This window comes from Seriola dumerili, unplaced genomic scaffold (genome assembly GCF_002260705.1).
Source record: "Seriola dumerili isolate Sdu_G_001 unplaced genomic scaffold, Sdu_1.0 BDQW01000191.1, whole genome shotgun sequence".
Classification (NCBI taxonomy): Eukaryota; Metazoa; Chordata; class Actinopteri; order Carangiformes; family Carangidae; genus Seriola; species Seriola dumerili.
In genome coordinates, this window is record NW_019174446.1 from 7,484,624 (window position 1) to 7,511,209 (window position 26,586).

General features: G+C 39.6%; 4 protein-coding genes across 9 annotated transcripts in view; 3 read left to right on the top strand and 1 right to left on the bottom strand.

Moving 5' to 3' along the window:
• Window positions 1-3,583, bottom strand: part of cobl (cordon-bleu WH2 repeat protein) — a 57,484-nt gene extending 53,901 nt beyond the window's left edge. For 2 of the 3 annotated variants that reach the window (XM_022753398.1, XM_022753395.1), the window contains exons 1-2: window positions 3,510-3,583; window positions 3,123-3,258 (exon numbers count right to left, since the gene is read on the bottom strand). In XM_022753398.1, the coding sequence (XP_022609119.1) occupies window positions 3,123-3,151 (29 nt within the window). In that variant the 5' untranslated portion in view covers window positions 3,152-3,258; window positions 3,510-3,583. The remainder of the gene's footprint in view (window positions 1-3,122; window positions 3,259-3,509) is intronic. The other variant, XM_022753397.1, reaches the window with a different exon arrangement.
• Window positions 3,584-5,192: 1,609 nt separating this feature from the next.
• LOC111227909 (C-C chemokine receptor type 2-like) lies at window positions 5,193-8,459 on the top strand. Its single transcript, XM_022753654.1, has 3 exons — window positions 5,193-5,331; window positions 6,567-6,719; window positions 7,189-8,459. The coding sequence occupies exons 1-3, from the start codon at window positions 5,325-5,327 to the stop codon at window positions 8,094-8,096; spliced, it is 1,068 nt and encodes a 355-aa protein (XP_022609375.1). The 5' UTR covers window positions 5,193-5,324; the 3' UTR covers window positions 8,097-8,459.
• A 1,947-nt stretch (window positions 8,460-10,406) lies between these two features.
• LOC111227793 (C-C chemokine receptor type 2-like) lies at window positions 10,407-13,994 on the top strand. 3 transcript variants are annotated; one of them, XM_022753507.1, is made up of 5 exons: window positions 10,466-10,491; window positions 11,092-11,202; window positions 12,037-12,176; window positions 12,380-12,552; window positions 13,036-13,994. In XM_022753507.1, the coding sequence occupies exons 3-5, from the start codon at window positions 12,041-12,043 to the stop codon at window positions 13,741-13,743; spliced, it is 1,017 nt and encodes a 338-aa protein (XP_022609228.1). In that variant the 5' UTR covers window positions 10,466-10,491; window positions 11,092-11,202; window positions 12,037-12,040; the 3' UTR covers window positions 13,744-13,994. The 3 variants fall into 3 exon arrangements, with proteins under 3 accessions (XP_022609226.1, XP_022609228.1, XP_022609227.1); XM_022753505.1 differs by lacking the exon at window positions 11,092-11,202 and having other exon boundaries at window positions 10,407-10,491; XM_022753506.1 differs by lacking the exon at window positions 10,466-10,491 and having other exon boundaries at window positions 10,771-11,202.
• Window positions 13,995-14,795: 801 nt separating this feature from the next.
• LOC111227883 (C-C chemokine receptor type 3-like) lies at window positions 14,796-23,775 on the top strand. 2 transcript variants are annotated; one of them, XM_022753613.1, is made up of 4 exons: window positions 14,796-14,972; window positions 15,472-15,556; window positions 16,784-16,857; window positions 20,750-23,775. In XM_022753613.1, exons 3-4 carry the CDS (start codon window positions 16,790-16,792, stop codon window positions 21,828-21,830), a joined length of 1,149 nt encoding a protein of 382 aa, XP_022609334.1. In that variant the 5' UTR covers window positions 14,796-14,972; window positions 15,472-15,556; window positions 16,784-16,789; the 3' UTR covers window positions 21,831-23,775. The 2 variants fall into 2 exon arrangements, with proteins under 2 accessions (XP_022609334.1, XP_022609333.1); XM_022753612.1 differs by lacking the exon at window positions 15,472-15,556 and having other exon boundaries at window positions 14,797-14,972.
• The last annotated feature ends 2,811 nt before the right edge of the window (window positions 23,776-26,586 follow it).

Below are 26,586 nucleotides of genomic sequence, written 5' to 3' on the forward strand. Positions count from 1 at the left end.
TGTACTTCATGAGGCACTTATAGGCAAAATCTAGAAATAAGAAATGCACCAAGCCTGTGTGGTGACAAATGGCAACAAATGTGTTCATCAAAGCGAGGGTGTGGGTGGTTCATCATCACTTGGAACCATGTGACCAAAGTTAAACTCACAAGGTTCTGACGTCACACATGATTGTGTCTCCAGAAAAGACAGGCAAAAAACAGAAGAGGACTATTAAACCTACAACAGCTCTGCAAAACACTTTGAAGATTTAAAAATGAGTCAGAGCTGTTCCTGAAGAATGCTGTAAACTTAGAATTTATTTGAGCAGCTCCCTCTTAATTCTTTTTCCATTTATTGACATTAGTCTGTTGCTTCCTTATTGCTTCTCTGAGAGTTGATACTAAAATTAAGACATGTAACAAAACCACATTAATCAGAGGCCACTAGACTGAAGCTCACTCAACACACAAACAAGCACACAAGCGGACACACATAAACACACCAGGTCCAGACATGTAGAGGAAAACACCGGTGTGCCAATTAATAATGTTGTGTATCCAGACTTCAATAGGATTTGAAACTACTCCAGTTTAAATGCAATTTACATGCTCCAACTCACACCCAAACCATTCAGAGCAGATACATATGACAGAATTATATTATTTTTAAAAAGAAGTGCTGGTAAAATGTATATATATCTTTTAAAAAGACAACTTTAATTCTGTCTTAGGTGCTACCATATTTTGGTCCAGATTCTCACTAATCTTGATCTCAGTGCACTTTGAGAAGTCAGTCAAGCTTCATCCAGGCTACCTGTACACACCACTCCTGAAGTACACGCACACAGACACACATTCACATGCACACACACGCTCACACAAATGTACTCACACAGCTCAGATTTCAATGACCAGTTACACTCGAATTTCTCTTCCTTCATAAGAGCAGTCTCTTCCGTCCTCATTTGTCTGCTCAATGACCATGCTGTGTGTATGTGAATGTGTGCGTCTGCGTGTGTGAACGTTGAGTATGTTAACATAGTTTTATGAGCCGTGTTTCATTAGGACTGGGCTATGTAGTAAAGTAGCTACTGCCTGTGTGATGACGAGAGAGAGACCACAACACAAAGGGAGTTGTCATGGTAATTTATATGGACAGAAATGTCACACACTGACCGGATAAAAAGGGGATGTGGTTCCACTGCCAGCCGACTCTGTGACCAGTCTACTGTGTAATTTGGCCAAAAAGCTCTTCAGTGTCTGAAATCACTGTATTTAAGAGATAAAGGGACCTTTGCTCACACCCTACTCTTGTTGCCACTGAAGAACACCCATGTTTTGCTGTGTATCTGCACTACACTGCTGATAAGCCTTTTATCACACACCTAGGCTACAGTATAGATTGAGTAGTTTAAGGTTGAAAAGCTAATGAATGATGGATAAGAGATGCGAGCCCTCTACACTGAGAGCAGGACATACAGATCACATCTTTAAACAATAATAACAGTGCTGAGCTCAGAGCTGATGAAGTCAGCAGCATTTGATTCTCCAGTACACAACTACCTGGTCATTGAGCTACTCACAAAGACATCCTTACTCAATTTATTGCTAGAAACTCCAGATAAATCAGTCAAAAGCATTTTGATAATAAGCTCAACTGTGTCCATTATCATGAAATATTAGGAAAATTTAGGCCACTGAAGTCTGAAGTACAATCTTTCATCTCATACACTTCCATCAATGAGAAATTAAGAAAAATGAGACAAACACAAATTTAATGAAAACTTGCACACTGACTATAAACTACCCATACTTCATTTTGCATAATCAATACCTTTATTTCTCCGCACTACAATGACATCGTCTGAGATAAAACTGCTATGAATGAGTAGTACTGTATGGACACTGTTATCCTCTCAACTGTAGCATATTCAAATTTAAGTGATGATGCAGGACTATTTATAGAGGTGATAAGATGATGTTTTCCCCATACTGTCCTCACAGCATGTAATAAAGAAGTGGGATTATTTTCTTTTTTTAAACTTACATACCATACCATATTGTCTTTTGGTACAAACAGTTTAACTTGTTGTAGTAGAGAAAGCACAGGTATTATCAATAACATTATAGTGTTGAAGTGCCCCAGTAAGAAATGATAGTGTGACAGTAAGCCAGCGAACAAGATACCATGACCCTGAAACTGAAGCAGCTGAATGAACCTCAGCCATGATTTCACTGCACTATTTGCACTTGTCCCTTTACCACAGAGACATGTCAACGTGTCTCTTGTGAAAAAGGCCTGTCCTAATATTCAGGTGGCAGGTGCAGGACTCACAGAAAGGATTTCAGCTGACACCAAGGATACTATTAAGTCCAGCAACACAAATCACATTTAGAGGCACAGTGTGTACAGCACCCACAGTTGTTGCTGTTGTTGTTGGTCCACCAGCAAAAGGTCTCGTCACTTTCTCTCCTCTAGCAACCGACTACTGTTGCATTCTGCTTTGCTCCAGAGCTGTTTATACTTACTGCCAGTGTGCGCCAAAGAGACTGTAGATAAATGGAGAGCACACAGGTCTGGCTGCTGGAACACTCCCTGTTGTCAGTGCAGACTATATGCTACACAGGCTTTTTAAGTGTTGCTGTGGGTCATAAGCATTTTGAATAGACAGGCATGGGGCTGCACCTCAGAGTAGGCCAAACAGTTCTGCAGTTAGTTTATTGCCCAATGAAATTACTGTTATCAAGAAAAACACCCAGGCCACTTAATTACACACAGCCACAGATTGTTGTGACATAATAGAAAACTAGATAATTATGTGCTAGTTTTCTAGAAATGTTACAGTCAAGGCTTTTATGATAAAATAGCACATAGAAGGAAAACTTGAATATTAAGCACCCCACACCACTGACAAATGTTGTTTCTGAACTGCACGTGTAAACTACACAAAATGCAAAGACAACAAATGTAACATTTAAGTTAATTAGAGTCTAGTAGTAGCTAAGCACACTGGGTTGTTTCCGAGCTGAAATTATTCAAAATTATTTTTATAGTTCGATTCAAGTTACACAAACCGTCAGGGGAAGAATATAAACGCTGAAGTCCTGTAATGAGACTGTAATTTTTTTCATAGGACTTACCCTAAAGGCAGATTTGAGGACTCAGTCATTGCAGTGATTGCGATATCCAACTTCAGATGATAGCAGTGCTCAGGCTGGGCTCCTAAAATCCGCCGTTGCTCTTAAACTCGATGGATACTATCCATTATGCTATCACCTGCGAGTTAGCACATAAACATTTAATGAATTTTTCTGCCGGCGAGTTTTCTAACACGTCTCAACCAATAAAACTGCTTGTTTTTGTCGAGAAAAGAACAACTTTGCAATTTCTATAATAAGTCGAACAAGTGACAGTGCGCAGAGATGACAGTCCAGTGTGACCTGAGGCACAAAGACTGCAAAGTGTCCGCTGAGGCTAACTACGACACACGAGTTAGCACATGTTCACTATTATTAAGTCAAACTTACTTCAGTCAAAACAGTCTCACTGGCTCACTCTCATGGGCTGAGTTACTTGTCAAATCCACTTGTTATAATCTTCGTATCCCCCCGGCTGATTTTTCCCTCGAGCATTGTCAAGTCAGTTGGATTATTAAATTAGACTTCCGGTATAGCGTTTCAAAATAAGGATTCAATATCAGAATCGCATTTAGCGTTTTCTTTTTGTTTCCCCCTTTTCCTCTGTTTCTATCTTTAGCAAGACATTACACCATACGTATGCAGTATATAAAAGCTATTAAGAACACGTCTGACTGGGTGACAGCTGCAAACCAGGATGTATCGAAAAGCATATGCCTTCAACGGATACACATTGCATTCAGTCTTCTTGTAAAATCAATTAATTTCTCTTTTTTTTCCATTTGTCTATAGGCTACATAAGTGCACAGCCAGCATGCAGGTCGGCTGCTTAACTGCTGCTATCACACCTTCTAAGAAATTCGAAATACCTGTTTCATTCGGAAAGGAAATACTTACACGGTTTCTTGTGTTTTTCAACTGCGTCTTTCTAGCTTGACACAGCTCTCTCCAGCCCGCCTTCGTCAGCAGATCTCATGTCAATCATCCTCATTGGGAATTCACTGAGCGCCAGCTGGAGAGCGACTGCACGAATTTACAAGTCGGCTCACAACACAGATGTAGAGCGATAAATACAAACAAAAAGTCAGCAGTTAAAATAAAAGTCAAGTAGGATCCAGAGGTGAACATCAAATGATATACCGCCAATAGCATGTAGAATTAATTATTATAAATAATATCAGAATTAGTATTATTATTTTCATTATGATAATGATTATTATCACTATCATTTTTGTTACTGCTGAAGCTGCACGCTGGGGTTAAACATAGGTTGTCGGTATATAATTTGAACACAGCTTCTATGCATAATGTCTCATTGAAATTCCATGATGAGAATTCAAATCTTTTCTCCCGGCATGTTTCTCCCGGCATGCTTTGTGCTATTTTGTCCATGTAACACCTCTTTGCACAACTAAGATATCATTCTCCACCACAAGAGGTCAGTCATAGACCACTCTTAAGATTTTACTGAAACCCCCATATGTTGGGTGCTATACGTGATTTAGATATTGGATTGTCAGAAAAGATGAGCAGCATTAGCTACTATAAATATAATTTTAAAAAAAAAATAAAAAAAGAAGACAAAGACAGATTTGGATGTCTTTAAAACAGCAGAAACAAGAGTAAACACATTGAAATGTGTAGCCTAAAACATCACTGAGGCCTATAGCGTAAAGGCTGAAATATCATCACACAGACATCAATTTCCTTTTTGATAATATAGGTCTTTAGTTGTCACACTGTTTTTTGCTTTAATACTTGCAGTCAACATTAAATTGACATCTTTGAACATGCTACCCCTCCTTGGTTGATATTCAGATATTTTGATGATTATACTGGACTGCAGCTGGACTGTTCAATTATCATAGATTTGTGAAAGTTCAAGCTAAAATTAGTCAGCTAAGTGAGAATGTCTGTGTTTTTGTTTTGCAAGTCTGTGCTAGTTTGGATGTCTATTTTTCAAGCACTGTGAACAGTGGGCTCAAGATAATGATCTACCAGACTTAAGGGCGTACAGGAAATGACATCTGCACTTCTATCTCTGTGTTACTCACTGTTGGGGGACTGCTGACTTTACTACAGTCAGTTCAGTTCACCAATGTGCATTTGAGGACATCGTGCCCAAAAAGATCCAAAGGAGAAAAAGAAGCCCTGGGGTGCAGCCACTGATTACCTGGCAGGAAAAGGAATCACTGAAATCTCACCATGTCAGGTGAATACATTTGTAACAACTGAACAGATTTTGGAATATTGTAGCTCAAAGTTACATAGACCTATAGAAAGAAATATGTGTGATAGTGTGTGATGTTTAATGGCTAACACATAGCTGTAAGTTTTATGTCCATTTTCCATTAAATTCAAAATTCTTTAATGTAGTGTAATGTATTATTTCTTTTGTGTTTCCATTTGGATCTTTATTAAACAATATTTTAAATCCTCAGACTATTTTACTTTTTCTTCGGAAAAGAAGAAATACAAAATATTGGGGAAAACATTTTAAATGTTTTTAAAATTGTTTTTTACACAATAGGCTATTTGTCAAACACGTAACCTACGGACACATCTCTATTATCTTCTATAGTCTTACAGTCTTACAGTCTGAAGGAACATAATCACCATGTCAAAGATGCAAAAAAATATGTCTAAATTATATTTTATATGTCAAGTGAAACACATCTAGCTCAAAATAGCATAAGTACAGAACAAATGAAATAGATACAGCCGTTGAAAGTTGAAATCAACAGATATAATGGACAATGGGGGCTGTAAGGCTTATAGCAAGTTGACATAAGTTACTGTTGGATGACATTGACAACAGTGTTGCATTGGTGATTTAAAGTCTTTTTTTTCATAAAGTGTTAGTACATTATTCTGTCTGCCCCTGCTAGAGCCTTGTATGGTCGTACCTAGGAGATGTATTACCTGTGAAGACCAGCAGGTGGCACGATATCCCTCTGTATCAATTGACTTTGAGAAACTGATCACCCGAATAACAGATGATCATTCGCTCTCACTCACTGAAGTAACAATCAGGGCAGACAGTGTTGGTTTGGTTTGGTATTCATGGGTAGACATGGTTTATTTCTTAGGTTTCACTTCAATTTTACATTTCTTAAGATTTCTTCCTTTACACGGATGCTGTTTTGTACCAGACTGCTGTGAAGGAAATTTTGCTTGTGCTCACAGCAATGAAAAACATGACATTTAAAAAGAGAATCGTTACTATGAATCATCACAGACCTCACTGTCAACAGCTTCTGTTGGAACAATCTCTCAAAGAAAACGAGATGATGCCTTTAAGTCTTTTAAAGCTGCAAAAACTGAATTCAATTCACATTTTGTTTAGAGGCAACCTGACAGTTGGAATGAATTATATTCTGTCCTAAATGAAATTAGCCCTACATGTTGTAAATGTTGACATTAACAAAAACAAATTTGTGTATGCAGGTAATGGAACAAATGCCACTGCAGGGTATGATTACTCAGCCTATTACGACGAGACCATAAACTTCTCTCCTTGTGACGACGTGGATCTCAAGGATTTTGGCCATGTGTTTCTGCCCACTCTCTACAGTCTGGTTTTTGTCCTTGGCTTTATAGGTACTGTGTGTGTGTGTGAGAGAGAGAGAGAGAGAGCGATATAGAGAGAGAGCGAGGGTGTGTGTGAGAGAGAGAGAGAGAGAGCGATATAGAGAGAGAGCGAGGGTGTGTGTGAGAGAGAGAGAGAGAGAGCGATATAGAGAGAGAGCGAGGGTGTGTGTGAGAGAGAGAGAGAGAGAGCGATATAGAGAGAGAGCGAGGGTGTGTGTGAGAGAGAGAGAGAGAGAGCGATATAGAGAGAGAGCGAGGGTGTGTGTGAGAGAGAGAGAGAGAGAGAGAGAGTGTGTGTGTGTGTGAGAAAGAGAGAGAGTTTGTGACAGAGAGAGAGAGTTTGTGTGAGAGAAAGAGAGAGAGAGTGTGTGAGAGAGAGAGAGAGAGAGAGAGAGAGAAAGAGAGAGAGATAGGAAGGGGGCTAGGGGAAGAGTAACTTGAACCTGACAGATTTAATGGGTTTCTTCCCTCTCCAAAGGTAATGGCCTTGTGGTGTGCGTTCTGGTGAAATATCGCAACCAGACCAACTTGACAGACATCTGCCTCTTCAACCTGGCTCTCTCCGACCTCCTCTTTGTGCTCACGCTGCCTTTCTACGCCCACTACTCTGCGGTCAGACAGTGGGTTTTCGGAGACTTCATGTGCCGTTTCATCTCAGGCTGCCACCACTCTGGCTTCTTCAGCAGCATCTTCTTCATGATTATCATGACGCTGGACCGCTACTTGGTCATCGTGCACACTCACAAGGTGGCACGGTACCGCACTCTGCAAGCAGGAGTCACTCTGAGCATGTTTGTGTGGCTGCTGAGCCTGTTTGTCTCTTTACCTGCTCTGATCTTCACAAAGGTCACAGATGGCCCTGAAGGGCTGGAGTGTAACTACGCCCCAAATAACAACGCCTGGAAGCTTTACGACATCTTTGCAACAAACCTACTGGGTCTCATGATTCCCTTGGTGGTGATGGTGGGTTGCTACTCCAGGATCATCCTTACTCTGGTGAACATGAGGAGTGCAAAGAAGAAGCACTGCGTTGTCAGGCTGATCATCTGTATAGTGGCCACCTTTTTCTTGTTCTGGGCCCCATATAACATTTCCATTTTCTTGAAGTTTCTGCAGTCTCACGGCAAAATGCCAAATGGTTGCAAATTCCACAGAGATCTAAAGCTGACAATAACAGTGACCGAGACATTTGCTTACACTCACTGCTGCCTGAACCCCATCGTATACGCCTTTGTTGGGCAGAAGTTCATGAAACGGGCCGTGCACATGCTGAGCAATTGGCTGCCTGGGATTCACCTTCGCCCCTGCAGTGATTTGTCAGAAACCTTGTTCAGGAGAAGCTCAGTCACATCCAAGTCCTCTGTCACCTCCACTGTTATCATGTAAGAGGTGGAGGGCAGATGGAGGCCTGATATGTCTTAAGGACATCATGAATGTTTTGCCTTGTTAGTGATGCAGACCATGTTATCCATCCATCCATGGCCATGTTATTCATCAGCAATGTCTGATCTTAAAAAGCTGCATGTACCTGTACATAGGATTTTTTTTAGGCCTTTTTGACTTCATTCGCACTTTTGCATTTGTTTATTTGCACTGTAATGTTTCATTTTGACCATAAGATGTCAGATGTGTACTCAGGTGTGAGTATACCAGTGACGTGCAGTCAGGGGAGGCAGGTGAGGCACTGCCTCACCTGCCATCATGGAAAAAAAAAAAAAAGTAAAAAGAAAAAAAAATAATTAAATTGTTATATGTATACAGTGATTATACTATAAAGTTATTTTCCATTTAACTTCACCAGTTTTAGATTATTTTTATTCAAAATCGCTGAATTTTGACATTTACCGTTCAAATACTGAGAAGAGACTTGCGGTGAGGCAGCAGCCAGCTGAGCCTCACCATGGATTGCGCAATGACTCGGCTAACTGCTGGCCTGCTGTGCAGTGAGACCGTATTGCTATCTCTCTGTATGTCGCTATTAAAATGTTCAAACACTTTTGCTATATGAATTATATTATAAATTTCCATAGTTTAGTTAGCTGAGGTATATAATGTACAGTGTATTTTATCAACAACTGTATGTGTGTAACGTGTTTCTTGTGCTGAGCAATCATAAAACGGCTGCGAAGACGCACTGGGTGAGGCACGCAGTTCTCCTGCCTCATGGTAGAGGGCGCTAGTGATGAAGTCAGTGCCTCACCAGCCATGAACCTCACCGCACGTCACTGGAGTATACATCCCATCCTGCTGATTGGAGGAAACTGTTGTACCTCTTGACAGAAACTATGGATGTCTTGTTTGTAACCAAAAGTTTGTGTGTGCCTGATGTGATTGGAACATTTCTGTTCTTTCCTCTGTCACACATTTGTTACTGAGTATGCAAGTTGGTGAAAAAACATATGGCGAGGATAAGATTAAAATACTTTTTAAAAACATGATTGTTTTTTATTTTTCACTTTCATTGTGGAAAACGTTTTCATCATCGTTTGATGATGACTCAAAGCTACAGCAGTGAAACCAACAGTTATGTATGGCATCTATTGCACATTCAAAAATTTGTCATGGATTCAAATCTGTTGTTGTGGAACAAATTTTGGTTCATCAAACCTGTAATTTTCCATATGTTTTTTTTCCAATATTGTTTTATGCCTCACATTTCTATGACTGTACAGTATGTTGCATATATGTATTTTTCAAGTGTTTTAATGCTGGATACATTCTCTTTTTGTCTCAGTTCATTTTACTGCTATTTGCACAAAACAATGCTTAATGCTCAGCTACTGATGTTTTTAGTTAAAGTCTTCCGGAGTGGTTTGGTTTGGCAAAATGAGATTATTAAAGTTTTACCTCCTCTCATCTCTTCTCATCCCTTAATTTACCAAACAACTTTTGTATGGTGGTTTTTGTGGGACACTGAATCCACGATACAACACATCTTGCACTCATTTAAAATCAAAGTCATGTACTGGGCTCTTCAACTTCTCTGTGTAACTTCAAACAGGTTTGAAATCAATATGAATGTCCCGCAGTTTTTACAGCTCCACAGAAACTTTATGACCGCACATTATAGCTTTCTTGTAGGAGAGTAGTTGGCATGCTGTGCATTGTTCTTTTTGTGAACAGGATTGTTGACAAATTCAGCTTTTTCTCACTGTCACTGTCTCCTCATGACATTGTTGACAGGTTACTTCGTTACATCTAATAAAACAAATTGTTCCTCTAACATTTAGCTGATGAAATACATGGTAATTAAAAGAGATGTAGTAAAAATTAAAAGGTAATTTAAGACAGTCACAAATCATTTAGTAGTGCTGTATTAGTACTATGACACAGGCAGGTTTTTCAGTTAGTTTAGGGGAGGCTACTGTATTGATTCCATTAAATATGAGCATATTCAAGTATATAGATTTAAAATATATAGATTTAAAAAGTCTTTTGCTTCTGCTTTCTACTGAGCTGAATGCTGTCACTTCAGCTGTGTGCCTAGACTGAGGAAAGAACAGAAAAAGAGAAAAGTGCCTAATTAGAATATACTGCATTTCCCCAGTATTCTTTTCTTGCCACGAGTTAACTCATAAAGGGACAATTCTCAGAAAACCACGCTGACACCTCTGCACAGGTCTAACACGATGCAGAGGAAACAACAAAACCCAGAGTTCACTTTACCAGAAATCTTGACACAAAAAGCGAGCAATGCAACTTGACAGGATGACTCATGAGCTTGAAGAGCAACACAAGGACACACAAATTCAGGAGCAGTGATTTTTGGCTTGAGTATGTGGTAAGCACATTAAAACTTCAGTTTTTAAATTTTTAGTTGCTGTTTACCAGGCTTTCTTAATCTGTCTCACCTCCTACACTTGTAAACACAGTGTGCGTGCGTGCGTGCGTGTGTGTGTGTGTGTGTGTGTGTGTGTGTGTATAAACAATGTCAGCCACCGGAAGTGAGGGTCGGCATGGGTGGTTCTGCATGTTGCTAGTCAGAGAGTAAAGGTTGGAGATGTGGTTTAAAAGAGGGCAGGTTTATATGATTATGGTCAGAATAGGAAGAAGGTTGTGATATTCATAGACAGACGAGCATTTTCTCTAAGCATCGGCTGATGGTTGTCAGAAAATAGTTTTTAGGTTTGTAATAGCAGCAGTTTGTTACAGTAGCCTCTCTAACATGACTCACTAAATGATGATTGTATCATCATAAAAGTTTAGTTTAAAGGGCAGGAAAGTTTAGTTATATCTCTGAATTCCCCCACATTTACACATGAAGGTTTTTCAAGTTATTTCCTATTATTTGAGGGTTTAGAGCGTAGCATAAGGAGTTCAGTCATTGTATCAATCATATCAAGGAGGAGAAACATATTATCTCTGTTTTTGTATTTTGAAGATTTATGAATGGAAGTTTTTTACAAACACTTAAAAAATAAAGGGAAGATCCAGTGCATGACCATAAGAAAATTGAATCAGGATTCAAAGGATGTCACTGTTGATAAATTAGGTAAGTAGTAAATGTATCTTTGTATTTGAATATAAGCCACTTTGACTTCATGTTAAGAAGATATTACACTTGATCTTAATTGAGAAATTCAATTAAGATCAAGAATTTGCTCGAATACAAGGTGGCTCTTTATATCTAGTAATGCGACTGGAAAGATTTTTGACAAGAGAAGCTAAATTAACCAATAAAGGGAGTTTGAGACCGATGGAGGATTCTTTTGTTATGTGTTGTTGTCACTCTTAATTTATTGATGGATGCTGATTTAATGATTTGTGAAGTTTGGGTGGTTACTTTAGAAGAGCAGACTTATACAACATTTATATCAGATCATCTAATAGACCACATTTGTAGTATTGGGGGAACTCCCAACCTGCCCACCAGACAAGACAGTGCTTGTCTTCATATGGTTTTATTTGGGAATGTCTTCATTTAGCTTGGACTTTATCAGGCACTGGAATAAGTCACTTTTGCACAATTAACAAAAAAGCTTTACCCCAATTTTGAAAAGAAGGTCAAATTGTAGCACATGGAAAACATAAATGTAATATCATTGTCATTATAACTTGTGTGTAATTTATATAATTTTTTTTTTTATGTTTGACTTCTAGTGATTTTAATCAGGATAATTCATGTATTTATTTAATTGTTTAGTTATGTTTAGTTGTTTAGTTATTCAAAGTTTAGTTGATGGTATTGTGTCACTTGACTCTAATTTTTCCCTCTTTACATCAAAGCCCGCAATAGAAATAGGTTTTGGACTTTATTTTGTTGTTCTTGATATGTTTTACTACTGTGTTAAACTAAAGTAATCCCCTACTGTTCCCTCTCTCACAGCAGTATGAACATGTCCGACTACGTGACGGATGACTATGATAATTATACCACCTGTGAGCAGGATCCAATTCCAGAGCTGCATGATGGATCCATGGTCTTGCAGGTTCTTTACTGCATGCTGTTTGGTCTAGGGCTGCTAGGTATGTTAAAAAATGACTGAATCTTAAAGAAAAAAAGGAAATATGTATCACTGTCTTCACAGATTTGATTGCACATTTGCATTTCAGGCATTGAGCTGAAAGTGATTCATGCAACAGTTAGATATGTGCAACAGTTCTGTTTTTCGATTTGTCACTAGAAATAATAAAAAACCCCAAATAATAATGAATAATTTATTTCACAGGCAACATCACAGTTCTCTGGGTTCTCCTCCGATACATAAAGCTGAGAAGTATGACGGATGTATGCCTACTCAACCTGGCCGTGTCTGACCTTCTACTGGCTGCATCTCTGCCACTCTGGGCCTACAATCACCAGAACCTTGTATCATGCAAACTGATGACAGGAGTCTATCAGGTGAACAGACTTTGGGTACTTATTATTTAGAAAAGCAGAATTCATAAACAGGTGCAGATTACTAATTATCCATTAAAAACACTTCCTTTACATTTACACTATGATGTTTTATATGTGGTATTTTTGTTAAGCTATGAAAAGTCAGTGAGTTCACAAAACATGAATACAAGGTTGTGCGAGTAATTCTCCTTTCCTCTTTGTGAGGGATTACTGCCAATAATATGTATTTACTGCAAGGTTCAAATTTGAATAAATGTTACTGCAAATACAGTATAACAAGGCTGTACAGTATACAGTATTTCTACTGTATGTAACACTACATGTTTTCTATGATATGGCAGTTGTCCTCAGACATTGTGTAAAACAGCTGCTGTTTTACGTCAGCTGCATGAAGAACATCACTGAGGCCAGGAAAGCTTGACAAATGTCGCTTTAAGTTACATCCTGCTCTGACTTTGCTTCCTCCTCTGCTTCTCCGAACAGTTGGGTTTCTACAGCGGGACTTTGTTCGTGACCTTAATGAGTGTGGACCGCTACATGGCCATCGTCCATGCTGTATCAGCCATGCGAGCCAGGACACTTCGCTATGGGATCATAGCTAGCGTCACAATCTGGGTTTTAGCTGTCATCATGGCAATCCCCCAGGTGATTTTTGTCTCCTTGGAGATGGATGATGACAACTTGAAGTGCCAACCGCTGTACCCAGAGGACAGGCAGCTGTTTTGGAAGTTGCGGCAAAACTTCAGTGAGAACACAGTCGGCCTTTTTGTGTGCCTCCCCATCATGGTTTTCTGCTATGTGAAAATCCTTATTGTGCTGTCCAAGGCCAGGAACTCCAAAAGGGACAAAGCTGTAAAGCTGATATTTACCATAGTGTGTGTGTTTGTGGTGTGCTGGGTCCCCTACAATGTCACTGTTTTCCTTCAGACACTGCAGCTGTTTCAATTCCTGGACACCTGCGTGGCTTTAAAAACCATCAACTCTGCCATGAGCTTTGCTGAGATCATCGCACTGTCTCACTGCTGTGTAAATCCAGTCATCTATGCATTTGTAGGGGAGAAGTTTAGGAAGTCACTGGGCAAAGCGCTGGCTAGATACCTCTGCTGGAGTTACCAGAGCAGAGGGCCTTTCAGCCACAGAGACACCACAGAGAAAGAGACTTCCAATACACCTGTAAGATCAGATTACTGAAAAATTGTAACACCTGGTTTCTGTGTGCTGGTGGTTGGTGAATGTGTGCTTGCAATGTTTTTTTTTTCACTGAAATACAGAGACTGCAAAGACAGCAGTGTGTGTCATGCGGATAGGTGTTGCCTCTAAGAAATGTAAAATGGTTCCCGGGCTATTCGCAGTAATGTGAATGTGTATAGAATTTGATGAATCATATGTTCAAATCATGTAATACTCAGTATATTTGTGACTTGTAAAACTATATTGTTTTTGTAGAGATAAATAAAGAAAATAAAACTTAGACTGTTCTTTCCTTATTTTGTTTATAGCAGAAGAAAAACTTTCAGTCCTTTGATCTGTGCGTTTAAAGCATTGCTCTGGTGTGCGTGTGCTCAAGTTAGTGTGTGTCTCATTGAAGCAAAATGTCACAAGCTAAGCCTCTTCACATAGCAGTGCATTGGCACCCATGACCTTAAGGGGACTAAAACATTTCAGGCAGTCATTCTGGGTAATTATTTGACAAGAACCATACAGAGCAGAATCCCTGTGTCATATAACAACAACTTACTGACTAACGCGCCAGTGATTGTTCATCTGGGCCCTCAATTCGGCTCCCCGACTGAATCAAAATGATGCATGAAAATGTTAAGATCTGTTAAATGCAATAGTCATATCTGAGTTTGCCCTTCAGATATTAGTCAGAACCTTTCCCTGCACAGAGAAAGTAATTTGCTTTCTATACACTGTTGCTGTTCTGAGACAAATGTCAGTTTAGACTGCATTGATGGCTATGTCAGCAGTATCACTTCTTCCATGCAATGTAAGCACAAACTGCACAAAGAGCCCTGCAAGCTTCCAGTTGTGCCTGCAAATGTTGTCTAAGTTACCTTGCATATTCAAAAACTTACATGTAGGGACTTGTGGTTCATTGTACCCGCAGACACCGTGGGCCCTCATGTGATCACTTCTCGAATTGTCAGGAAGTATGAAACCATATTTCTGTCAAATGCAAAGCCGCAAGCCCACCCAGATTATTTTGGTTAGGGGATGGGACTACTTTTGAAAAGGTTTGCACACCTCGCACATTTTATTGTTCGTGGTAAGCAAACCATTTCTCACTTCACCTGTATCGTTCATAATCAAACTAGATGTACAGCTGATCGTTTGATTGCTTTGATCTGGCCGACCACCTCAGCATCTTGTCATCCAGAATCCACAAAAATCAGCTATCTACTAGCCAGTGCTTGCAGGTAAAGTTTTTTTTTTTTCCTTTTTTCCCACTTCCATATGCACAATCAAGAAGCGTGACATATATGTGTGTATATTGTATATACATTACACTGCTGCACATTGCATAAGTGGCAGCTTGTAACAATACAAACACATTAGCATTTTAACTACTGCTACTTCAACTACTGCTAATGCAAACAGAATGGTCAGCAATGATTAGGTGTACAAATGTTATAACACGCTAACTTAGCTCTAGCTCTGAGTCATTGTACCTGTGAAGTCATAATCAGTCATTATCAAATACTAAAAGAGGCTCAGTTGTGGTTATGAGGTTAATACACAATACAATTCAATGATAAGAAGTCAGTGGACTGGGACAGAGTGTTCTACACTGACAGTCCACTGACTTCTTATCATTGAATTGTATTGTACAGTCCGCTATCCTACTGTCTGCTATCCTACTGATGATTTTTAAAGACACTGGTGATTACTTGTAATAATTATTATATGTTTTTAAAGGAGCTTGTTAAGAAAGAAGGAAAAGACCTCTGTTAAGTTTCCAGTATCTGGATAGTTTTAAGAATTTGGATTATATTACTCATAGGTAAGTCCTTTGCTCCATCTTACTGTCTTACTATGGGTCTATGGGGAAAAAGTCTCATCCCATTGCATAATGCATTTCTTTTGTCAAAAACTGGTTTATAGAAAAAGATTCTTGAAAATATTCACGATATCGTGGTCATTAGTCAGTTCTACAACCAATGAAAAATTGGTTGTAGAGCTCCAGACTATAGCTAAAAATAAAAAAATTGCTTAAAGCAGTCGGATGACCCAACATCATATCATCATCATCATCCATCATCAGTGAACCCTTTATCCAGAGTCATCTACTGAACACAGTTTAAAACTCTTCAACACTGAACAGTATCAGCTTAGTACATCATCTGATAACTTTTAAACGTGTTCAAATTTGAAGAGACAGACTGTTTCAGTCTGAAACAGACGCTCAGAAAGCCAAGACCTCAGCCAAAACCAATGAAATATAAAATAAAAATACACCAGCTTTCAGAGAAAAAAAAATTGATTCATAGTAAGTGATCAGGATCTACCCAAAATTGAATGGGTTCCTACTTCCACCAAGTTCAGTGCAAATCAATTCAGTGCTTTATGTGTAATCCTGCTGACAAATAAACAAACACGGGTGAAGACATAATGTCCTTATAAGCAACCTGCAGGTTTCTTCCGCTGTGGCCACTGTGCAGAATGTTTTTACTCTTTAGAGACCAAGTACACCATAAACTCCTTCATGTGCTGCACCGGTACTCATGCTGTGTGTGCACTGAAACGTCATTGTGGTTTGGTAAATGCTGGCCAAACTAAACCAGCTTCAGCTACTTGGTAATGTGTCCACAAAACTGCATGCACACAAACATTGTCTATGCAACTGCAAAACTTTATGTACAGGCTAACCAGGCCTCTGCAGTCATTAAAATTGCTATAAATTGAGGTGATGGCAACATCACAGAGAGGCATATTGCTTATTAACAATGTTGAGCCTCTGGCCTTGATGAAAAACTGTTGCTACTTCTGACTCTGACTACTTCTGAATCTGGTGTGTGATTATACTAAACTTATACATACTGTACTACAACACTTCAATATGAATTTGTCTCCACCATTTTAATAAAAACCTAAAAAACCTCATAAGAAACTTTAAGCACTTGAAGCTGCATCAAAGTTGCAGGGAAAAAAACTGGACTAGGGTGTGGACAGCTGTTTCCCTTTCCATAAAATAGGTCATATGATCACATTTTTTTATATTTCCTGACAGCTGATCATGGCCGCAACTGTCTCTACTGTCACTGATTTGAGCAGCAGTGAGAATCCACCTACAACTGAATCAGGGTAAGATTAAAACTACAGTTGACACACATACTTCCACTAATGTGTTCATTATGTTGCTAAGATTCCACTCTTCTGTCTCTTTGTAAATCTCTGAGCTTTTCAGTCCAGTATTTCAGTGTTTTTTGCCATAACACATCTATTTTGCTGACATGTTCTCCTGAATTGGGCTGCAAGATGACAACTGCCTTAATCTTGCTGTTACATTTGTTTAACAGTGCAGCTTATCATGGTGAAAAGGTTTTATTTTGAAGGTTTAATGGAGCTTCCCACAGCTGCAGTGTGGAAAGCCAAGTCTCACTTTCCCTGCCGATCAATGTTTATAAGTGCCGTTGTGCACACCGCTCCATGATCCTGCTTAGTATGACCTCTGATTGGTATGCATGCGATTGCCATGCTGTACGGTGACTTCACAATGCAACTACAGTGTCAGTTTGTGTCTGTTTACACCGGTGAAATATAAAGAAATAAAGTTGCAATATTTTTTCTCAATTTATTAATGGACACTCCTCCTACTCCTCCCACATCCCATGATCCTTTGTGCCAGTAAACATATTCTTCAGAATGGCTCTTTCAAACAGCAGCTCTTGCTACAGTGCTCTCTTCACAATTCATATTTATTGCAGTAAACGCTGTAGTTTTTGTCATTTAACTGGAAATTTAAACTCCTATTGTTAATGTTATTGACAGACCTTATTTTTTCATGTATCAAAAAGTTACAGTGACCTGCATTTGAATGAGTTTTCTTAAATTGCAATGCATTAATCTCTCAGGGCTTAAGCTCTGTTTAGTAAGACTAGAGAAGATCCAATAAAAATCTGAAATACTCAATACCGGGGAATTCCAAATAATAATTTTTTCTTTGTCGGTTTTAATTTTTCTACCCAGCACTACTATATCATGCATTAAGCTCTCAGGGCCACCATACACATGTAAAAGAGGTGGACAAAGTACACAGCTCTGTTACTTGAGTCAAAGTATGGATCCTCCTGGTCAAATATTACTCAAATACAAGTGAAAGTTGTTCAGTTGAATTTTTAGTCAAGTTAAAGTACAGCCGTGGCCAAAAGTTTTGAGAATGACACAAATATTAATTTTCACAAAGTCTGCTGCCTCAGTTTTTATGATGGCAATTTGCATATACTCCAGAATGTTATGAAGAGTGATGAGATGAATTGAAATTAATTACAAAGTCCCTCTTTGCCATGAAAATGAACTTAATCCCAAAAAAACATTTCCACTACATTTCAGCCCTGCCACAAAAGGACCAGCTGACATCATGTCAGTGATTCTCTCGTTAACACAGGTGAGAGTGTTGATGAGGACAAGGCTGGAGATCACTCTGTCATGCTGATTGAGTTAGAATAACAGACTGGAAGCTTTAAAAGGAGGGTGGTGCTTGAAATCATTGTTCTTCCTCTGTTAACCATGGTTACCTGCAAGGAAACACATGCAGTCATCATTGCTTTACACAAAAAGGGCTTTACAGGCAAAGGTATTGCTGCTAGTAAGATTGCACCTAAATCAACCATTTATCGGATCATCAAGAACTTCAAGGAGAGCAGTTCAATTGTTGTAAAGAAGGCTTCAGGGCGCTCAAGAAAGTCCAGCAAGCACCAGGACCGTCACCTAAAGTTGATTCAGCTGCAGGATCGGGGCACCACCAGTGCAGAGCTTGCTCAGGAATGGCAGCAGGCAGGTGCGAGTGCATCTGCATGCACAGTGAGGCAAAGACTTTTGGAGGATGGCCTGGTGTCAAGAAGGGCAGCAAAGAAGCCACTTCTCTCCAGGAAAAACATCAGGGACAGACTGATATTCTGCAAAAGGTACAGGAATTGGACTGCTGAGGACTGGAGTAAAATCATTTTCTCTGATGAATCCCCTTTCCGATTGTTTGGGGCATCTGGAAAAAAGCGTGTCCGGAGAAGAAAAGGTGAGCGCTACCATCAGTCCTGTGTCATGCCAACGGTAAAGCATCCTGAGACCATCCATGTGTGGGGTTGCTTCTCAGCCAAGGGAGTGGGCTCACTCACAATTCTGCCTAAGAACACAGCCATGATTAAAGAATGGTACCAAAACATCCTCTGAGAGCAACTTCTCCCAACTATCCAACCAGGATCCAACCCACAAATTCTGACAAACTCCAAGCATTGATTATGCATGAATGGGCTGCCATCAGTCAGGATGTGGCCCAGAAGTTGATTGACAGCATGCCAGGGCGAATTGCAGAGGTCTTGAAAAACACTGCAAATATTGACTCTTTCCATAAACTTAGTGTATTTGTCAATAAAAGCCTTTGACACTTATGAAATGCTTGTAATTATACTTCAGTATACCATAGTAACATCTGACAAAAACATCTAAAAACACTGAAGCAGCAAACTTTGTGACAACCAATACTTGTGTCATTCTCAAAACTTTTGGCCACGGCTGTACTGGAGTACTTGATTTTAAAAATACTTAAGTATTCAAAAGTAATTCTTTTGTCACCACATTGTTGTATTGTGGCACATTTACAGAACCTAATGACTCTGAAACAACCTACCGACTGACTATAGAACCTGTAGAATAAAGAGCTGGTAGAATATGATACATTGATATGGACATAAGTCATTGAACCAAACACAGCATAAAACTGCAGCAACTACAAGCTGTCTGTTTAAAGTTTATCTGGAATTAAACAAATCTCAACATGCTTTTTTGGATGGTGAATTTTTTTAGGCAGTGGTGAAATTTGGTCGTGGTAAAAACAGCAAACATATAAAACAAAAGGAAGATTTCTTTATTTGAAAATGTCAAATATGTACTTAAGATAAGACCATGATGCTCTGGTGAAGAATCTTCAGCCGCATCTTTATCTAACCTAGGACACTGACAAGTCCAAACTGAGCTGTTCAAACTGAGCTGTTCAAACATGCAGCAGCACAACATAACTGACAGTGTTGGAGTTGACCGCGATTGTCTATCACACTGACTAAAAGCTCGACTTCAAAGTAATGAGCACTTCATAGAAATATAGTGGAGTCAAACGTATATTTCTCTAAAAAAAAAAAAAAAAAAAAATACTCATGTAAAGAACAGATGCTTGAAAAAAATATACTTAAGTACTCGAGTAAATGTACTTCGTTTCTGCACAGTAAGACCTACTGCTTAGGTCCAGTACCTCACATGTGGAATTAAAGACCACAAGGATTTTCAGTTATGTTCAAGAAGTACATTTTGCATCCCATCAGTAAATGTCTTCATTTACTGATCACAAAGGTTTCAACATTGACAGTATTTGACACAGGTATAGCTACACATACATGGATGGCCATTATAAGAATATAACTGTATTGCTTTAAAACTCCCTCAGCTAGTATATTTTTCTATGCACCTGAATATGTATTGCTTACCTTCAGCATATATCCATCCTAGTTGTTGCAAGTAATATCTCAGTAAGACTGTCAGAAGTGCAGTCATTACAGCTTTTCCAACACATATTCACTCTGGAGCTGGATGTTAGTCAGCTGCCCTTTTCAAGCAGCTCCTATATTATGTCATAACAGGAGTGTTCATTAATGAAGCTGTGTCAAAAAAAACAACAACTTTGTTTTATATTCCACTGGCATAAAACAGACAGGCATCGTAGATGTCGTACAGGACACCGTTCACATCCTCCAGTGCATTGTGCAGCGTTCACAAACACTGATCAGAGATCGCCCCATTTGCAATGGTGTTTAGAAACATTGAACAATGAATAATGACCTTATCAGCTTTGCATACTACAGTGCACAGAAGTATAGATTTCGTCATATATGTTTAGCAAGATTTATGAAGATCCAATAAAAATGATCTGAAATAGTGAATAATACATGTATCTTTTTTCTTTGTTGGTTTTGATTTTTATACCTAGGTCTTCTATATCACTTTCCACTGAGTACTATGATTACGAACTTCTTGATGACTTCGGGATGTGTGTGTATGAGCGTCATGGGGCCAGATTTCTTCCAGCCCTCTACACCATCTTCTTCCTCCTGGGCCTTCTTGGAAACTCTCTGGTCATCTGGGTCATTGCCTGTGGGGTGCGACTCCGCAGTATGACTGACGTGTGCCTCCTAAACTTAGCCATCGCTGACCTTCTCTTGGTGTGTTCCCTTCCCTTCCTAGCCCACCAAGCCTGGGACCAGTGGCAGTTTGGGGATGCTATGTGCAAGGTGGTCCTAGGCATTTATCATATTGTTTTTTATTGTGGGATATTTTTCATCAGTCTAATGAGCATTGACCGGTACTTGGCTATAGTTCACGCTGTTTACGCTATGAGAGCACGGACACGGTCCTTTGGACTGATTGCAGCTGCTGTTACATGGGTGGCTGGATTTTTGGCTTCTTTCCCTGACCTGATCTTTCTCAAACAGCAGACTAGTAGTAATGCATCTCAGTTCTGCTTCCCTGCATCTCCCAAAATTGATTTGAAAGATAACAGTTCTTACAACCCCCACTTCTGGGCGGTCTTTAGCCTTTTTAAAATGAACATTTTGGGTCTATTTGTCCCTGTTTTCATCATGGGTTTCTGCTACTCACAGATTGTCTGGAGACTGCTGTACAGCCAGTCATCCAAGAAACAGGCCATCCGTTTAGTTTTAATAGTGGTAGCTGTCTTCTTCTGCTGCTGGGTCCCCTACAATGTTGCATCGTTCTTCAAAGCACTGGAACTACTGCAAATCTATGCAGAATGTGAAAGCAGCAAAGTCATCAGATTGACTTTACAAGTGACAGAGGCTATTGCCTACTCTCACAGCTGCCTTAACCCTATCCTGTATGTGTTTGTTGGGGAGAAGTTCAGGAGGCACCTGCTGAGGTTGATAAACAGGACTCCCTGCAGACTGTGTCAGGTGATCAAGGCCTGCTTACCTCAGGACAGGATACTCGGGTCAGTCTACTCACAAACCACCAGCCTGGATGAGAGAAACAGTGCTGTGATAAGTGCGGTGTGATATGCGTTTTCCTGTTACTTCTATCTTCATCATCTTCACAATGACAGCATTGCTTGTGAAGTCAAAAGAAGTCTGACTAATATTCACGTTTTGTGGGCTATTATATATAGAAGGAAATATGGTATATGGAAATGAGTACACTTTGCAGTCATTATTATAGGTCTAAACATGTAGCCAATACACCAAATTAAAAAAACTCTTCATCAACTAAAATGTGCATTATAGGCTACGTCACAGTCTGGCACCTCTTTCATTTCCTATAGCTAACGAAGTCTTGGAAGAAAACAATATAATAGTGCATGGACAGATTTGTTTTCCTTTTTTTTTTTTCTGGCCAAGATTGTTCTTTAGAAAGTAAAGGTTGCCGACACCTGGGTTAAAGAAGTAGGAATTAGTCAGTGGTGGATCTTTAACAATACAGGAAAGTAAATATGACTATGTATCAGTTTGAGGGACACAAGTCTGATCTTATGGTCTTATGATGTTGTAAATAGAATGTAAGCACAGTAAGTATGTACATTTACATATTTTTATATAACTTTATAAGTTCAGTGGAATACATATGAATGTATAATGGAATTGTACTGTAAATATGGTTTAGAATACTTGACAGTCTTTGTTGAATAAAAGAGGAAACAGATTGGATCTGCAACAAAAAAAACAAGACAGAGTCTAATCAATTTAGATACTGACTATTTACCTTGCATTCAATTAAGGGGAAATGGCATGCTGAAAATGAAACAAATATTTTTTTATTTACACATAATGACCACTCTCACATATACTTCAGTTTTGTGTGTACCAAAGCTGTTGCAGAGCAAAAAGTCCCTGATGCATCTGGCAATGTTAGTATTGCAAATTTCAAAGCATCTGCTGCAGCAGGTTTGCACTTAACCTCAACCTACAGAAAACCACCACCTGAAAGGGGAAGTGCGTAACCAAGCTGTCAGCTAAACCTTTGCAGTCATTGCTGTACTTTAGGTTAGTTACTCTACTTGTGTTTGTCACATTTAATGAAGATATTGATAGATATCCTGACATTTAGAGCCAAGTGGGTCAAGGTCCATAAACACCAGATCTTACATTTTTCATAATGCAGTCCCCTCCCTGACCCATGTCTTTAAAAGCCCATTTTGTAATCCAGGCTTCCTGTCACGTAACACCTCAAAGCCCATGCTGAGACACCTTGAAAACATCACTATGATATCATCACGTTGTACTCAACTAAGCTCATTTAGAAGGGTGTGTGGTAGTCGAGTAGCTGTGATGTATAAGCCTACCATTTAACCACAACATCCCCATTTCTGTCCCTGCATTTCCTGTCAGTAGCTTTACTTTTGCTTTGAGAGGACACTCTGTTATTGGCCTTGACTGATAAAAATGACTGATGTGTCAAATCAGTGGAGACCCCCTTTAACAGCATGTGTTTGAGGCAGGGTTTTCATTCTCAGAAATAAACTATGATACACACACGCTGAAAACAGAGTGAAGAGTGTTATTACCAATAATAAAGACCTGAGTTGGTCTGCAGAGCAACTGAGTATAAGTCACCTCATACTACTGAACACTCCGATTACTCAGTACTTTTTGACAGTTTTTATTTCCCTCACAGAATAACTCTGTGCAGTAAGGTAAAGTACGGTAAAGCAGCATGTTTTCTTGGTTGAGGTATTTTCAATTATCTTTTACTGAATTACATCATATGGAGTTTCCATCATCTGTATCATGGTGTGTCTCATGAGATATTATTTTGTACAATGTTTTTGTTTCCATTTTAGTTTATTCTATTCTGAACAGAAGCATATTGTGAGAATTTTCTGTTTATGTGTTTGTCACAGCAACCATGAATGTCCCAAAACAAGCAGATATTTTTTTAATGTTGATGTCATGTTAAATATGTATGTATCATACTTCCCTTCTTCAATAAAACTGTATTATGGAAATAGTCCAAAAGTTCAATCAAGTCCGTTTTGTTTGTTTGTTTGTTTGTTTTTCTCTCTATGCTGAAATGTTCCGGTTGTATTTCTTCCCTTCTCCTTATACTTTTACCCCTTTGGAACTCGGTCATCTTGGTTTTTCTTGGCACGGCCATGAGTAAGAGAGGAGAAGTGATCATCGTCTTATGACACCCACTTCTGGGAAATCTTGTGACCTGCCTCATTTGTGAGTATGTGCTTGTCATGGCTCAACATCAAAAGATGAACTGAGACAGACTGTGAACCTGGAGTAATTTGTCCCTCAAACACCACATGTGCAAAAATTCGTGTCCTGTGGCCTGTTAGTAAAAGACGTTATCTTAGCAGAAGGAGTCCTCTTAAATAGCACCAAAAGTTGCTAAGTAGGAGTTTCCTCTTAAGAGCTATTATCAAAGCTGCTGACAATAATTTGCATTGAAATGGTGAGAAGCAGAGAGGAGGGGCTGACCCTGATAAGACTGAAATCATGTTTCACGAGCAGTGTTGCCGAGGAACTAGTCACATGTAAGGGGATTACACAATTGAATTACAGAACGAAATGTAACTGTAATCTGTTGCAGTTATTGAGAAAAAAAATTGTGATTAAACTACAGTTATCAAAATGTTGGTGATTACATCAATGTATTCTTTTCTGTAAAAAGCTGATATGCAGAATATGCCATTCATTCTGTTGCTTTGCATCTTTTGGCCAAGCAGGAACACCTTATTGGATAGGTGCGAGATCTAATAACACTCACTAACTTAATTCAACATTGTGTTTTCATTAAATATGAACTCGGTCAAGTCATTAGTTTGTGAAATTTCTACAGGGCACCAGCAGACAAAATTAACGGTCCTAAACACCAATCAAATGAAATAAGTTACATTACTTTGATGAAGTAATTTAAAGTTACATTACTAACTACATTTTAACAGTGTAATTAGTAATCAGTAACCTATTACATTTCAGAAGTAACTTTCCCGACACTGTTCACGTGTAAAGCACCATGTCCAGTGATTGATGTTTAAAGTTGCCCTGACAACAAAAGTTATGTTTAAAAGTCATGTGTTGAGTGTTTGCTCATTTACAGTAACAAATGTTTTATGAGTCCAGCATTGTTTACATCCCTGGTTACTACTGCGCAGCCTACTTCTTCTTTCCTGCCTGTGCTGGTGCTCTGCTGCGCATCTTGGCTGCCACCTGCTGAGCAGTGGAATGTGAGTGATAAATAAGGATCCAACAGCTCCGTAAACTGCCAGACCTCTAAAACACCACAGGGACCCTGTATTATACAGGAGCGCCACAAACAAAATCAGACCTTAGATGTCATTTCAAATATTTGAGATATTTTGTAAACCGTCACAGATTTCATGCATGAAACAAAATATTGATTTGCCAGATCTCGCATGTGATTTTTTTTTTTTTTTTTTTAACATTTTTAATGTAGTGCCTATTTCAAATGGAAAACCAGCTATGGCCATGATGCCAGTCTTTATTTATCTTAATCAGTTGGTACTCTTAATATACTGTCAAACAAATTTGGGTCTGAAGAATAGTGCTGGTGATTGTTTTGAGTTGAAGTAGAGATACTTATAAATACTTAGCAGTGCATCTTTTCTTAAACATTAGCCCTGCAACACTATGAAGTGATACAACTGCCTGCAAATACAGTATATGCTGATGACACTGTTGTATACACACATGCAAAAATGGCTGAGCTCACATTATCAAATCATGACTTAGTCTGGATACAGGCAAGATAAAAGGTAAAAGCATTGTCCAGCCCCATAATGTTGACATTTTCATGTCTTCATTCATTGTTACTTAACTTCATAGTTGCCATCATTTTTACAATATGGTGGACAGTGCCGTGAGTGCGGAAGTGAAGGCTGTGTGTGAGGACTGCAATCTGGTTTACCGGCTTCTTCAGGACAACATCCGACGATTGGAGATGAAAATCCCAGACAAAAATAAGATTATTGACAGCTTTATGTCGGTCGCTTTAGCTCAATCCAAGCACATCTTGTGCAGGCGTCTCTCACTGCCCCGGTGGCGCTGTCGCCCTCCTCCCAGCTACTGCAGGCCGCAGTCTCGGTCACTCGACACCAAACTGGCCCAGCCTTCGGATGACACTATCCTGGTCTGAGATAGTCCGTAACCGCCGTAATAATCCTGGTGAAGCAACATCCCGACCTTGTGTGGAACTATGGAACCGCTACGCTGCTCTCCCTGACGAGGCCCCTTCCCACCAGTCCGAGGGCGCTACGATCTCCCTCTCACCGGACTTCACCTCAGCATCTCCACCACCTGTGGACGTCACTCAGGTGATCACAAGCCCCTGACAAGCTCCTCTTCCTCATCTGGCCGCAGGCTGTGATCCGGAGAAGTCCCGGGGGCCTTTTTCCTTCAGAGACAGCGGGGAGTCCCTCTGCAGTGATGGATGCCGATGCTTCGATACTACAGCCAGCTCCCGCGCACACACAACTTCCCCAGGGCCACTCTTCCGCCTCCGCACTGATTACCGGCGACTCCACAATCAGGAATGTGTGTATCCTTAATGGAGTCACTCTGTGTTTCCCCGATGCCTCGGTTTCAGCAGACTTATTTGCCTTCATACTTGGCTGCAGTTCGCCTGTAGAATTCACAACGTGGCTCTCATCGACAACTTCAACTTGTTCTGGAACCGCTGGCCTCTTAAACAAACATGGCTCGAGGATGCTGAATGCAAATATGCAGCAAATGGTGCTGTCTTACCCATGTGACTGACTGTTGACATGTCACACTTGCCGCTCGGAAACGC

What these genes read in the sequence shown, in the direction of transcription:
- LOC111227909 (XM_022753654.1), top strand. An exon ending in TTTTGTCCTTGGCTTTATAG is followed by an intron (nt 6,720 to 7,188) that starts GTACTGTGTGTG and finishes CCCTCTCCAAAG; the next exon opens with GTAATGGCCTTGTGGTGTGC.
- LOC111227793 (XM_022753505.1), top strand. An exon ending in GTTTGGTCTAGGGCTGCTAG is followed by an intron (nt 12,177 to 12,379) that starts GTATGTTAAAAA and finishes TTTATTTCACAG; the next exon opens with GCAACATCACAGTTCTCTGG. An exon ending in TGATGACAGGAGTCTATCAG is followed by an intron (nt 12,553 to 13,035) that starts GTGAACAGACTT and finishes TTCTCCGAACAG; the next exon opens with TTGGGTTTCTACAGCGGGAC.
- LOC111227883 (XM_022753613.1), top strand. Translation starts at nt 16,790, where the DNA reads ATGGCCGCAACTGTCTCTACTGTCACTGATTTGAGCAGCAGTGAGAAT. An exon ending in CCACCTACAACTGAATCAGG is followed by an intron (nt 16,858 to 20,749) that starts GTAAGATTAAAA and finishes TTTTATACCTAG; the next exon opens with GTCTTCTATATCACTTTCCA.